This window comes from Apis florea, unplaced genomic scaffold, assembly GCF_048593485.1.
Source record: "Apis florea isolate Af1SG1 unplaced genomic scaffold, ASM4859348v1 contig_2350_pilon, whole genome shotgun sequence".
NCBI lineage: Eukaryota > Metazoa > Arthropoda > Insecta > Hymenoptera > Apidae > Apis > Apis florea.
Genome location: NW_028256565.1, coordinates 2,218,266 through 2,232,391, shown reverse-complemented (window position 1 = coordinate 2,232,391; position 14,126 = coordinate 2,218,266). Strand labels below are relative to the sequence as shown.

At 48.6% G+C, this 14,126-nt stretch overlaps 1 protein-coding gene across 4 annotated transcripts in view; it reads right to left on the bottom strand.

The window, feature by feature from the left end:
• Nucleotides 1-14,126, bottom strand: part of LOC100868499 (kin of IRRE-like protein 2) — a 165,814-nt gene that overhangs the window by 90,808 nt on the left and 60,880 nt on the right. For all 4 annotated transcript variants that reach the window (XM_086905051.1, XM_086905048.1, XM_086905050.1 and 1 more), the window contains exon 2: nucleotides 12,767-12,896. In XM_086905051.1, coding sequence (XP_086761177.1) covers nucleotides 12,767-12,896 — 130 coding nt within the window. The remainder of the gene's footprint in view (nucleotides 1-12,766; nucleotides 12,897-14,126) is intronic.

The following is a 14,126-nucleotide window of genomic DNA, read 5'->3' as shown; positions in this document are numbered from 1 at the left end:
TACTATAGTATTTCGGCGAAATCGAAGCCGTGACAGAGGGGAAACGAAAGTCGAGAGATCGGGAGCTATTTCGCAAAGCGTTGCATGGGAAATCAGCGGGAAACGATCTCCTCGAACGTCGAAGCTCGCGACGTTAAAGCCGGCTTTACTTGGAGCCGGGCTTCTATACGATGCATATTTATGAATCGTAGTCATCGTCGTAGTCGACGACGACGTCACTGTGTCGTCGTTGCGGTGTTAAAAGTAGCGCGGTGGGAGAAGCGACATCGATTAAACGTCGTTCGAATATTCCCGTTCCCAACTTGTGAAAATGTAAACTCGAGTTTCTTTTGGAGAGGAGGATTCGCGCATTCTTCCATCCATCCTCCGAGATCTTGCAACTTTCGCTTTGCCGTTCTCTATATACGAACCTTTGCCCGAGAGCAGATTCGCGTAACGCAATTAAGACGGGCAAACGAGGGCTAACTTTTCGCGAAATCTCGTTATTGCTCTCTCTCTCTCTCTCGTGTAAATCTGGTTCGCTGCATCGCCTCGTCTTTCCTCAGCAAGAACCTCCCCTCCTTTCTTCCGTTTCCTCTCCTTCCCCCTCCCCCTCCCCCCCAATTATCATCCATTGTTTCCCGTTTGGAAAAGTTGAGCGACGCGGCCAAAGATTTTTTTTTTTTTAATTTTCAATTCGCGTTACGCGACACGCACGCATATATTCTGGGTGGAAGAGAGGCGGCCAGTCCAATTGCACGGAAACGAGAGAAAGTCGGTGGGAAGACGGGTGAATTTCGACGATACGGGGAAAGGGTGGCTAAGTAACCGGCGCGTACGCGAAACCGAATTGAATTAGGAACTTTCCGCGGGCACATGCCCGAAATTTGCATAAACGCCGCCAACTCACCTCGGCTACAACCCCGAATCCGCTTCGTACGTGTCGTCACGCACGTGTGTACACGTGCGCGCCGGTTAAATCCGCAGGAACGGTCCACCCCGTTCGCACACGCCCTCTCGCTATCGCTTCCACCAGTTCCACTTCCAGCGCCCGCCCGCGTTCGTCGACCAAATTAATTAGCTGCTTTTTGCCCGACCCCGCGCGCAAAATTAGTCACTCGTAGTACCATCTCGTCCGTGCGTCCAACGCGACCAACGATACCTCGGCTAAAATGCACGCTCGCCCATTAATGGTACGCGTGTCGACAAAGACGTTGAACGACGTTAGAGCGAAAAGAAACTCGACTCGACCGTATTAAAATTAGAAAAACTTCGAATCGCTGTAACTTGGAAGGTGTTGATCTCCGGTCGACGAACGAGGGATCGTCGGAAACGTGAGAGTTTGATCTTTAAAATGCTTTTTGGTTCACATCGATACGAGTTCCGGTTCCCGAGATATCGTCGTGCAAAGAGAAAGGTATTTTTTTCCGATCGTTCGCCGCGTTCGTACCTTCGCTCGCGGCCCCGACCTATCCCAAACTTCGGACAAGCGATTCCTACGCGTGTCGACAAAGACGTTGAACGTTAGAGCGAAAAGAAACTCGACTCGACCGTATTAAAATTAGAAAAACTTCGAATCGCTGTAACTTGGAAGGTGTTGATCTCCGGTCGACGAACGAGGGATCGTCGGAAACGTGAGAGCTTGATGTTTAAAATGCTTTTTGGTTCACCTCGATACGACTTTCGGTTCCCGAGATATCGTCGTGCAAAGAGAAAGATATTTTTTCCCGATCATTCGCCGCGTTCGTACTTTCGCTCGCGACCTATCCCAAACTTCGGATAAGCAATTCCTTGAGGACGCCGTTCCAGGAAAGAAATTTATCTAGGTCAGTGGGTCGCCGGTTTATTATTCGTTTAATCCGTGTATCGAAGCCCGGGCGGAAACTTTGAATACTTGTATCTCGGGAACCGATCGAGATAATGGAATAAATCAAAAAGCGCCTTCAACGGCACGCTCCCCTCTATCTTTTCTCGACCGAATTTTCGCCACCAATTACATTTTTAATCATTTCCCCCTCGATGAATATTCCCGCAATGGTTCTTTCTTCACGGCCTCGCCAATCTCGGGGTTTCGCGCAATTTTAGACTCTTCCGCGTCGCCATTTTCCATCCTTTCCATCCGGCCTTTGATCTCGGCGAGTTCGAAGGTAAGAGCACTCCCCGTATTTCTTTCCTTTCCCTCTTTTCGTCTGTCGCGGAATTAAAAAATGTTCCGACGTCTCCCAATCCCTCCTCCTCCTCCTCCTCCTCCTCCTCCTCGTCGAAATTCTCGAGGTGGCCGCTCCTCCCTCCCCCTCCTCTCGTAATGAATTCGAGCAACGCGTCCAACCGAGAAACGCTCGTCAGAGGGAGGGCTGGTTGCCCTCGTTCGAATCATTTATCCGTAAATATCAAAAAAACTTGTGGCTTGCAAATTTCTGAATCCCCGTTATATACGACGTTACATCCGCTTTATAACATCCAGTTGCCCCAGTTTCCCGCCGTTTTCATCGGTTTACCGCGAGTCTCTTGCTCGTTAAATAAACCGTATTGCGAAAGGCGCTGGTCTCAAAATCCGTTCTCCATTAGGTTCGGAGAGAGAGAGAGAGAGAGAGAGAGAGAGAAAAGGGAGCTTCTCGAGATATAATAAAGAAAAAGCTTGCCACGATTTCCTGATGCTTCCGAATGGGTTTACCCATTTGATGCAAATTTCCTTCGATTCGTCCTCCTTCGCCATTACGATTCATTCGACGCGCAGTCGTCACGAGCGTGTAGAAGGAGAGAAAAGAAAGAGAGAACTAGAAAAAAGGGAAAAAAGGATCTCCACGCGTGCAGATCTTTCCGCCTCGTCGCAAAATCTGAGGGCAGAGACTCGCTGTCCCTCTCGTCGTCCGTCATGCTGTCCGTTTTTTCACTGCATTCGTTTCCTTTCTCTCTCTCTCTCTCTCTCTCTCTCTCTCTCTCTCTCTCTCTCTCGCTCTCTCTGGCAGACGACAAGCGCGTGACGGAACAACGTCTATATATAACACTTTTATATCGGAATCCATACGAGGCTCGTAAATCTATCGAGTCGGGGGAGGTGAAATCCGCGATGCGGGTGGAAATCGTCGAGAAATCATCGCGCGTCCCTTTTGTTCCACTTCTCCCCCCTATTTTGATATCGTTCCGAACAATATCGAGAAATCGTTCGACCGTTCGACCGCCCGTAATTTATAACGAGCGCAGTTTTTCAACGCGTTCTCCAACCGCTTGAAAAAGGAAAGACATCGATTCTTGATGGGACGAGTGGAGATGGTTCGAGGCGACAAGTTTCTTTCTTGTTCTGGCTTGTTCATTCACAGCGAAAAGGAAGCGCTTCAACACTAAACCTATACCGACATTTCGTGTATACTTGGAAAGTTGTGAATATTGAAAACATTATAGAAAAAAATCAATAAAAGTCATACGGCGATACGGTAACTTTGTGTGCAAGAAATTCTGAACGAAATTTGGAAAAAACGGTCGGTTTGACCGCGCCGTGGTAGGTTTAGTGTTAAAAAATGGCAATAGCGAAAATTTTCGTGCGTCTCGGCGGAAGGAAACGCGCATTTTCGTTCGATAAAATAAAAATCGTCTCATTCACAATTCACAGTTTAAACGGATACGCAACGTGGACCGTTCGAAAAGGAAGTTGCTTTAAAAATGATGGCAATAGCGAAAATGACGCGAGATTCGTAGACGGTTGCGTCCCAACAGTTTTGGAAAGAACGGAATCTTAAACGACGAATATCGTGTCAAAAATTCGTATCAAAAAAAAAAAAAAAGGGAGAAAGAAAGAAAGTTACGACACGCGATAATAATTTCCAAGGGAATCCAGGCGCGAAAATCGAGACTCGGCCGATTACATCTCGTGTAACACTCGGTCATTCCCTACTGGCTGGAAGGAAAGGTACGGAAAGGAGAAGAATGGCGAGCGCAATCATGGATACTTTTCTTACGGCGACGACCGTCCAGGTTGAAGGGAGGAATAAAAGAGGAGGAAATAAGGAAGCGTGGCGGCGCTCTCGAGAAGGTTGGCCGTTCCAGGGCGGCGCGACGATTTCCTGGATGATTATTCTCTCGGTTTTTCGCGAAGGGTACCTATTACGAGGCGGCTGTGCGAAACGGTTGAAAAGAGGCCTGCCTGCCTCGGCGGGGTTCAAGATCAAAGGAAGTGGCGGTGAAGGGTCGCGGAGACTGTTACTGGCCGTACGAGAGATCCGTTCACGCTGAACGAAGGGGTGGGTTCTTTTCGCCCGCTGGAAAAGAAAGTATAGGGAAGAAAAAAAAAAAAAAAAGGCAGCACGTGTGCACTCGTCTAAACAAGCCTAAACAAGCCGCCACCGAAGGGAAATCCGATTAGGTTTCTGCCCACTGGCTCGTCCTAACCGAGTGACACGCTTCGAGACGTCTCCAAGGACGAGAGGATCCATCCTCCTCTTCCCTTCACGCGATACAGGGATAAGGAGGAACGTAATCTTTTCTCCCTCCCTCCGTTCGTATATTCCACGTCGTCGGTCGGGGAGCAAATCCCTTTAGGGGAGGTCGATTAAAATGTAGTAGTAGTAGCCGCCACCCCCTGCCTTTCGACGAAAGGAACCTCGAGACACCTCGAGATCGATTTCTGCGTCGATACGCGTTTAAAAAAAAGACGGGAGGCAGAAAATCCTTTAACACTCCTAAACCTACCACGGCGCGAGCGTTTTTGAAATTTCGTTTAGAATTTCTTGTATACGAAGTTACCGTATCGTGACACGATTTTTTCTATGATGCAACCCATTTCTCAATATTCACGATATTTCCGTATTGTTCCGCTTTACGAGTCCAATTAGCTAAAATCTCTTTCTTTACGTAACATTAAGATACAAATGTATTTGACCGGTGGGAATAGGTGTACATGAAATGTCGGTAGGTTTTAGAGCGGGCAGGGAAAGGGTGGAGAGTGGATCGAAGACCGTTTGCAGCTTCGTTTCGGAATGCGCGAACTCTTAAAACACTCTCGAGAAAAAAAAAGGTTTACCCTCGAGATCGAGGCTTTCGATCGTGGAATCTCGTTTCATCGATCTCTCTCGACCCGAGGCTGAGCAAAGAAGTGTCCCTCGTCTCGTCGAGGACCACGTTTCCTCCAAGTATTGTTTGCCCGGAGAATCGACGTTATCGCGTTACGAAAATAAAGAAAGAAAGTGATCCGAAAGGAAGTTGGAAAGGAGAGAGAAAAGTTTACACGAGAACGAGAAATGGGCCCCGAGCCATTTTGCGTCGCGTAAAATTCGACGAGAGGGTGAAGAAGGTGTTTACTCTCCCGAATTCCTCGATCGCTACCCAAACGACTTTCCAAGATTTCCACGGTTTCGGGGACGATAATAAAGCTGGACGACGGAAAATAATCATCCGGGCCCATCGTTCGCAGAGGAGCCGGTGGATAAGAGCTAATCGATTTCTCCTCCCTCCCTCGGTTACATTCTGTCGCTCATATTCGACAGACTTCCCGATAAGAGGAAATGCAGTTGCTCGAGAGAGCCTTTCGATGGCAAAACAATAAAACGAGTAATTTCGATTCCTCGCTTATTTCTCTAAAATCTAACCAAGAACGACCAACCCCTTCTTCCTCGCCAACGCGGAGGAACTCCATAACTCGTCGGTCGATTTCGCCCGATTCCCCTTCTGTCTTCACCGCACGTTCTCCTCTCCTCGCGTTTCTTCGTCTCGATGCGTCGCCCATCTCATCGCGTCCCTCCCAGGGGAGGAACAGGATATCTTTTCAGACACACGGACGCAACACGAACCTCGCCATCTCGTACAAGTTCACTGGAATTTTATGTATAATTTTAACAGTTGCCGGCACTATTTCTTTCATCCTCGTATATTTCTTATTTATTTTCTCCGCCAACAGATCGGCGTGTTCCCAGCTAATAATAACCCTTTCTCCACGTTTCTCCCCGAGGCAAAGGGCAAGCTGGGTCGCGGCATTAGAAGCCTGGCCAGCCCCCGATCGGATGGCTGACGACGACGACGACGACGACGCGTATATCGGGTTTCGTAAAGATCACGATTTCACGGGGGGAATCGAAAGAGAAAGAGCGGGGAGAATCTTTTATTGCGTTACACGTATCGATCCCGTGGAACAACCTGTTGGCAAATATTTTCGTTCAAATATGTTATTTACGTTGGCGATGTTTGAACTCGGAAGCCAGAGACATTCACAAACGTCCGATTTCGAGGAGGTATCGAAGGCTGCATTTCGCCTCCATTACGACGCTCTCTTGCGACCGTCGCCGTAAAGTTGAGGGGAAAATAAAGAGAGCCGGGGGGAGAGTGGTCTGGGAATCGTTCGTTATTAGCCAGGCTCCGCCAATAAGTTTCCCTTATTGCCGGGTAAACGATGCACTCGGTGGCTCGCTCGGGGAGAGTTTAAGGTCTGGTATCCCATGGAAATGGAGGAAGAAAGAGAACCCGCGGATAATGTACAGGCGCCATTTTTAAACTTAAGTATCGCCTAGCGACGCGATTTAAATCGAGATGGACGAGATTCCCTCCGTTTCTCCTCTTCCTAGATACACTCGTGTCCCTCTCTTTCTTCCAAGGAGGAGGAGGCCGACCCTTTCGTTCAAACGAGATTGTCCTTTTTCATCTCTGCCGAATAACACCCGATCGGCATCCGCGTGAATTCAATACGAATGCGCGGTTCATTGTACGCGAGGGGTGGCGTCTATATATACGCACCGACCCCGCTTTATTACACTAATTTCAGTTGGCAAATTATTACAATTCGTCCCGCCGGTTTGCACTGTTAACGATGTTTGTATTACACGTGGATAGATAGGCGCGTGTTGCGGGGGGGGGGCGCGAACGAGAGAGGCAAATAGTCGAATCGATAGAGGGGCCCCGCCTTTGGTATTCAAATCAAACACTTTGCGCGTATCTACATTTATAAACGTCTATTATCATTCGATGGATAATGAATCGCCAATTAATTACCGTGCAATCCGATGGCCGGCCACGCGAGTTCGATCGAACGAATCCTCTTCTCGAGCGATAAAATGAGAAAAATCCGGGCGATTTGCATGGAGGAGAGAGAGAGAGGGAAGGAAGAGATTCGCGTCAACCGACCGCACCACTGTCAACCCGCGTAATTAATCCACGTTTCGCCCGGACACCGACCTAAGATTTACCGCAGTCCAATTTTACACCTGTCCGTCATCCCGACCGGTTACCTTTCGCCTAAATGAAATTTCGCCCCGTGATTATCGATGTCTCTCGCTCCGTCCGTCGTATTTGGAGATCTAATAACGTTGTTATAAATAATCGATCGATCAATCCTTTCTTCCATCCGAGTGTCTTTCGTTGCCAAGAATTTTCGGGGCGAAGAACCGAAAGAGGAATGGAATTTTCGAAAGGAATCAATCTTGGAAAACGCATTACTCGAACCACAATCTACCAGTCCTTTATTTCCGATACTTCCGCTCGCTAGAGTCGACATTTTCCAAGGTTATTGCTCCAAGGTGAACCGAGCCAAGTATCGCTCTGCTCTTTAGAGCCCATAACCCTGCATAACTTTTGATTCGAACACGCTTTTACTTATTTCCCTTGGAACGCCTCGTTAGCTGGCCGTTAGAACAAAATTTCGGGCAAAAGTTTCGGGCGGAAGGAGCGTTAGTTCCTTTTCAAAAAAAAAAAAAAAAAAGGAATCGAATTCGAGAATCAATATTTTCGAGAGAGAGAGAGAGAGAGAGATAGTAAACGTCGCATAACTCGTTTGCATAAACGTTAATTTCAATATACATTTTCCGCCCTGGATATATTATCAATTCCTGGTCTGGAGTTTGATATCCGATTCCACGCTGTTATTGTTACTGCGCTCCGCGCTCGATGTTATTGCACCTCTCCCATGATTGACGCCGCGAAAAGCCGACGCAATGAAATCGCGGAAAAATAATGCTCGAGATACGAGATCTATCCACGTGTCGCGCTGCCACTCGGATATTTTCGTAAACGATATTTTCCTAAACTCGTCGATATAATCGTGTTGCGTTGAATTTTCGAGAAGAAATTTTCAAATTATTCGCGGTAGGTAAAATCACAGCTTGCCCCCCCCCCCAAACTCCAGCTCCACCACTTTTTACAAACAAAAAGCGATCGGCAAAGTTGCCGCGAATCCTAGATTAGCATCCGCAATTTATTCCTCCGGAATACCTCCGGATAGAGCTCCTCCTGAAAATCTAGAATAGGTTTTCGGATGACAGCGATGCGGGCCCGGCATCTGCAATTCATTCTGGATCTTTCTCCAGTCTCCTCCAGGGATTTCGGAAATCTGAAATGAATTTCAGATGGCGGTACGTAAATTCCGGACCCGATTTTTCCAAGCGAAGAAAATCCTCCTTCGCCTCGCCTCCTCCTTAATAATTATTTAAAAAAAACTGTCTCGATAGAATTTCCCCTAAACTCTCTCTCTCGTAGAAAATAAACATTTCCTACGACTTCGATAAATTCAAATTGGCCGCCAGTTTCTCGTTAAAAACGCTCGATAAAACTAGGGATCGCCGCCTAAGAGTCGATGGATAAAACGCGAACGAAACGACCTCTTAAACGACCGGTTTGCCAGCGAGAGAGGGAGGGAGGGAGGCTCGCGTCGTCGTTATCGGCCACAATGCGGCCACCGAGTAACGGCCGTCGAGAACGCCGCGTAACGATAACGACGTTGCCGAGCCTTTCGATCTCTTCCCTTAACCGCTACACGGGGACCAGCTACACGCAGAAGTTTAGGGACGCGCGCGACGAAATCGACGATAATACGAACGCGCAACGCGCGTTTCACAATTTCCCACAAGCGTCCATCTCGAGGACACGAGCGCCTCGTAAAGGATTGTTCGCCGTTGCGCGACACCTGGCGGGATGCCTCGGCACGAGAGATGCGCGCGCTCCCTACAACGTTGTTAAAATTTATGAATAATGTAGCGGAGTATAATGTAGTTTCCTGGTAGTTCGTTCGAAAGTACGGGAATCGTCTTTACGGGGGGGGGGAAATACGGAGCAATGTTGGAACGAGATAGATACACGCGAAGATGATATACCGGATGATGTACTGGGATGATGGACTGGGAAAAAGAAAGAAAGGAGGGAGGGGGAAGAGGAAGGAAAGAAGGAGGAGGGGGGATCGACGAGCGACTGGTTGAACAGTGGCTGGCGACAGCCGCGGTGTGACGCAGAAAAAGAGGAGGAGGGAAAATACCTTTGGCGCGTTGTTAGGAGGATAGGGGAGGGAACAAGCGGCATGGGTTTACGCGGTGTCAACGATCTTTCCCGCGTTGTTTCGTGGCTCGGTTTCGGGAACGTGCTAAAACGTTTTACGACCTAACCCGTACAAACTGCGACCGACCCCGCGTTAAAACGATCCACTGCGCGTTGCACAATTACAGGAGACGAGGAATCGTCGGGAGCATTGTTGCCACGTTGGGTGGTGGCCGATACACGTAACGTGCTTCATGCGTATCGTACTTCGCGTTTTCGACTCTCCGCCAGCCAAGGCACTACAACGACGCGTTCCAATATCGATTCGTCTCCCCGGAATTAATTTCCACTTACACTCGAAACAAATGTCGTTACGAGAAATCGCGAGGATATAAATAGTGCATGCCCACGAACGAACGCGTGTACTTTCCAATATTCTTCTTCGACTATCGTCGCAAAGTGAATGCAGAGCGCGAGTAAGAGAGGGAGAGTGTTTCGATGTTACCGCTTATTTGCTCGGTGATGTAAAACGCGGTGTTGGCGAGTGGCAAAGGAGACGGCGAAAAAGCCGTGGGGGAGAAGCCACTAAGAGCAAAGGGAATGGAATAGAGCTCGGGGATGAACGACGACACGGTGCATCTGATTTATGAGGTCCGTAACCGAGAGCTGAAGGGAAGGTTGGAGCAGCGCAATGCGATCTCCTCGTTTTGCGGTCGAGCTTCTTCCCTTCCTCTCGCATTACTTAAATAATGCGGAACAGAGACAGTATTTGATTAAACGGTTCCGTTTTTTTCGATACGCGGGGATCGAAAAAATTATCGATAGAGAGAGAGAGAGAGAGAGAAAACGCGTAGCAATTCGCGAGATTTAATTGATTTTCAATTTCCCTTCTCTCTCTCTCTCTCTCTCTCTCTTCGTTCGGTAAGGACAATAAGGATCGAAGAATAACAGATGATCGCGAATATTGGATCGCGAAACACACACACATGTATATCGAGAGATCGAATGAAAAATTAAAAAGGTAGAAAAGAGGGGAAATGGTTCGATTCCCATTTCATTCGGGGATTTAACGGGGACAAATCTACGAGTACGAGTAGATATCGGGGATGGACAATGAACGAACGAGCGGCGTTTCCGGCGTTGCGTGGCATTAATTTTTACCCCATAACGGGGCCCCGCGTGTAACGAAAACTGATTTATACCCGCACGAGCCATGGAACACCGCGATAATTACCGGTAATCGCAATTAATCAGATTTATGCGTGTTAACTATAAATCTGATTACACCTAGGTGTACACACGTATAATAATGCTAAATCTAGCGCGCTGGCTTCGATCCTAGCCAAATATAAATTACGCTGGGGGGGGAAGGGGCGGTCGAATCTATGACTTCTCGATCCGAGTCTCGCTCCCTCCAACGACAGATCTAATTTTCGCTCGTCGGATTTTTACGATTTCGCCAGAAAAGGAAAGGAACGGATGGTCCATTTTCATTTTTCCACTGCTGCGGCCGTTTCCGCACACTTGGGGGGAGAGCAGAGCATCGAATAAAATTTTCGGACCCTCCTCCGATTCCCTCGACCCGACGTTGTAAAATTTTCAAGCGTGCACCGTTTCTCGTTGTGGGGAGACGAGATCGAATCGAAAAGGCGTCCGATAGCCTTCGACCCGGGAATCCTGGGGGGGGCAAGGTCGGTCAGTCGGGGGCGCCGCGTAATCCAGCTGGATCAACAGAAGGGAGAGATCTCGAAACGGACGAATAGAATTCCCCTTTTTCCCCCATAAATTATATCCGCGCGATTTCACGATCCATTTCAAGCGCATTTCCATCGTGTCAAAGATCGAATTCACACCGCATCTTGTGCACATCCGTTCCGCGTCGCTGCCCCTCCAATCAATCGGACGCCCGATTTAATCGCTCGATCATCCCGCGAAACATTTCGATCATCGTCTTCCACAAGCAGCTGGAAAAGGAAGAAATCGTTGCACTCGAACTCGAAAAGTTAAAACGCTCCGTTTTGCGTTATTATTTCGAGTTGCTCGTAAGCCGGCGAGCATAAATGTTTGACAAAAGCGATAGCTCTCTCGATAGCGCGCATCGTCCTTTACCTTTAGAGGTTGGCCAAGGGGCGTGTGCGTGTTCAGGCATAGCTCGCATAGCTCGACCCTTCCTCGCACGGTATGTTATAATTAGTGGGCCGCACGCAACATCGATACGTCCACGAGCTTCCAAATACTTCGTTAACGAGACAGCTAACGTAAACAACGGGCGCTCGCGTGCAATCCTCCCTTCGAAACCGATGCGAGAATTCGCAAGCTTTATTTCGACTCGTGTATTACGCATCGAGACGAGAAATTCTTCCCGTGCGAGCAATTTTAAGGAAAGGAAAGAAGCGTCGACTCTCTCTCTCTCTCTCTGCAAGTGTGTCAACGGACCGGTATTGCGGAATCTTGGCGCTTAATTTATAGATCATAGGGATCGAAAGGGGGTGACGATTAATCACGCGCAAGTTACATCGACTCGGATGCTTTGGAGGAATGTCGCGGCGGTTATCAATTATTCGCCGATAAAGCTGCCACCCGCTGCTCCACCTGTGCCGCGCCGATTCAAATTTATCGACGCGCTATAATTACGCGCCACGTAAGCTCGATCGCGCCCTCGTTGCCCTTCTTTGCGCCTCCTCCCCGTCCTGTAATTCTCGCTCTTGAGCGCGAAAATTTATTGGAAGAAAAATTTACTCGTCGATTTTTATTTATTTCTCACTCTTTCGGTTGTAACGCGATCTCACGTATACGCGCAGGAAAGGAGGAAGAAGAGGGGGGAAAAAAGAAGATTGGAAAAAAAATTCTCGCGGAAAAGGGTGAAGCAAGGCGTATTTAAATCGAGCTTCACGGCTCGTTACGGGAAAATTACAACGAGTAATCGGGCCGAGATAATTGTCAATTAAGAAGGATTCGTCGTGGTCGTCGGTTTCGCTCCATTTCGAAAGAACAGATATCTCTCAACGCTCGTTCGTTTCGACCTATTGTGTCGAGCGAGGAGTATTCTCCCACCCCGAGACCTTTATTCCTCCGAGGAAAAATTATTCGGCCGCATTTTATAAATTCATATCTCCAATCTTCTTCCAATGCTCGTTAAGGCTGGGAAAATTATAGATCGAGCGAAATAATTGTCGAGATAAATAAAAGAAAACGATTTTGCATCGATCCTCGAGCACCTTTTAATTAATAACCGTTTCAATTAAGAGGCGCGTTTAACCATCGCGTAAAGTTTCGTTGGAGGGAGAAAGAAAGGAGAAGAGCGGAAGGGAGAGGTGGGCAAAGAGGCGGCCACTTTACGAGGGCCTCGCGTTATTGCGGCCAACTCTCTCTCTCTCTCTCTCTCGCAAAACGGAATGCGGGAAGGAATTTGGAGTTGGAGAGGCAACGGAAACAGTGACGCGCGTTTAATAACGGCTCGTGATCACGGGATGCAGAAAGAGCAGCAGTTTACATTAGAAGAAATTCCCCGAGGATTTCTTTCCTTCCTCGTAAGGATTTCGAAATGGATGTGTGCACTCACGTGTACAACGGTACTCCTGCCTCGTCCCTGAACCAAAACACCATGTGAAGGGTGTCCTCTCCCGGCGGAGTGATGTCGCATGGCAACTCGGCCGACTTCCCTTCCACCACGCTGATATTCACCAATGGTACTGCAATCAAACAAAGTTAAGAGCCGTTAACACTCTCTTCAAAAAAAGGCTTCCAATTCTCCTCCGCCATGAAACGAGACTCGACTCGGTCCGCCGATCTCGATCGAATCGAAGAATGGGACGACACGAACGTTTTACGAACGTTTATCGAGCGTGAAAATTTTCTCGCTCCATCGATGGACGGACGGAACGTTGGGGAGGATATAAATATCGCTTAGGGGCGGCTGTTTACCATATAAACGCCCCCGAGCGCGCGGCACTCATTTGAATTCTCCAGTTTTTCCGAGTTGTAACGAGCTCGGCACGGTTGTACGTGCAACAGCGCCCGCCCCCTTGGCCTGGCGCACCACCAGCAGTTACTTTCCGCCGTTGAAAGCAACAACCCTCGGGAAGATCCTTCCCGGATTCGTTATAATTTCATGCGCGTATTTCGCGGCCTTGCTCGCGATTTAACGTTCCCCGCTTTTCCCCTACCACTCTACGTGTATATATATATACGTGTATACCCAGCCTGGCCTGGCCTGGAATTTTTCATAAGCGTCACGCGCTTCTCCCTCCCCACCCGCGTAATTAGATTAGCCGAGGTAACGCAACATTGCCCTCTCCTCCTGTGCGCGAAATTAAGCACGTAAAAGTAACGCGAGCCAGTTTGAATTCGTTGGGAAATTTTTCACTTATACGCGCGTCTCTGAAAGCACGATCGATCAGGGGGTAGTTTAAATAGGAGAGAAGGCCGTTGAAAGCCGTTTCGATTAATGGAATCCCGCAACGCGGCCGCGATTAACCCTCAAAGACCCGAGGCGATGGTCGAAACGTCCGGCGTGTGCTAATGCGGCCTCGCGTCGCATTCCAAACGCGTTCAACGAATTCGTTATCGGCCGGAATCAACGTTCGCGAGGGGAAGACGCGTCCAACCGTTGGAATTTTCCTCCTCCCTTCCTTTCTCCCTGATAACTCAATTAGAACGCCAATTCGCCTTCGACCGATCGCAAAAATTTGATTCGAATCGTGCACGAGAATTCGAAACAAGTGGCGAAGGGAGGGAAGGTTGTCTATCCTTGCTTCCTCGAGGAGGGACGATGGGGCTCGTCGTTTCAACGAGGCAAACGTTACGATTGTCAAAGAGACGGCTCTCGCGCCGTCTTGCTCGCAAATTAACTCGAGAACCGGTTGTTAGCCGCTATTATGCCGGCAATTCGTACGATTGGATGGCTACGCTGGGAGAGGTAA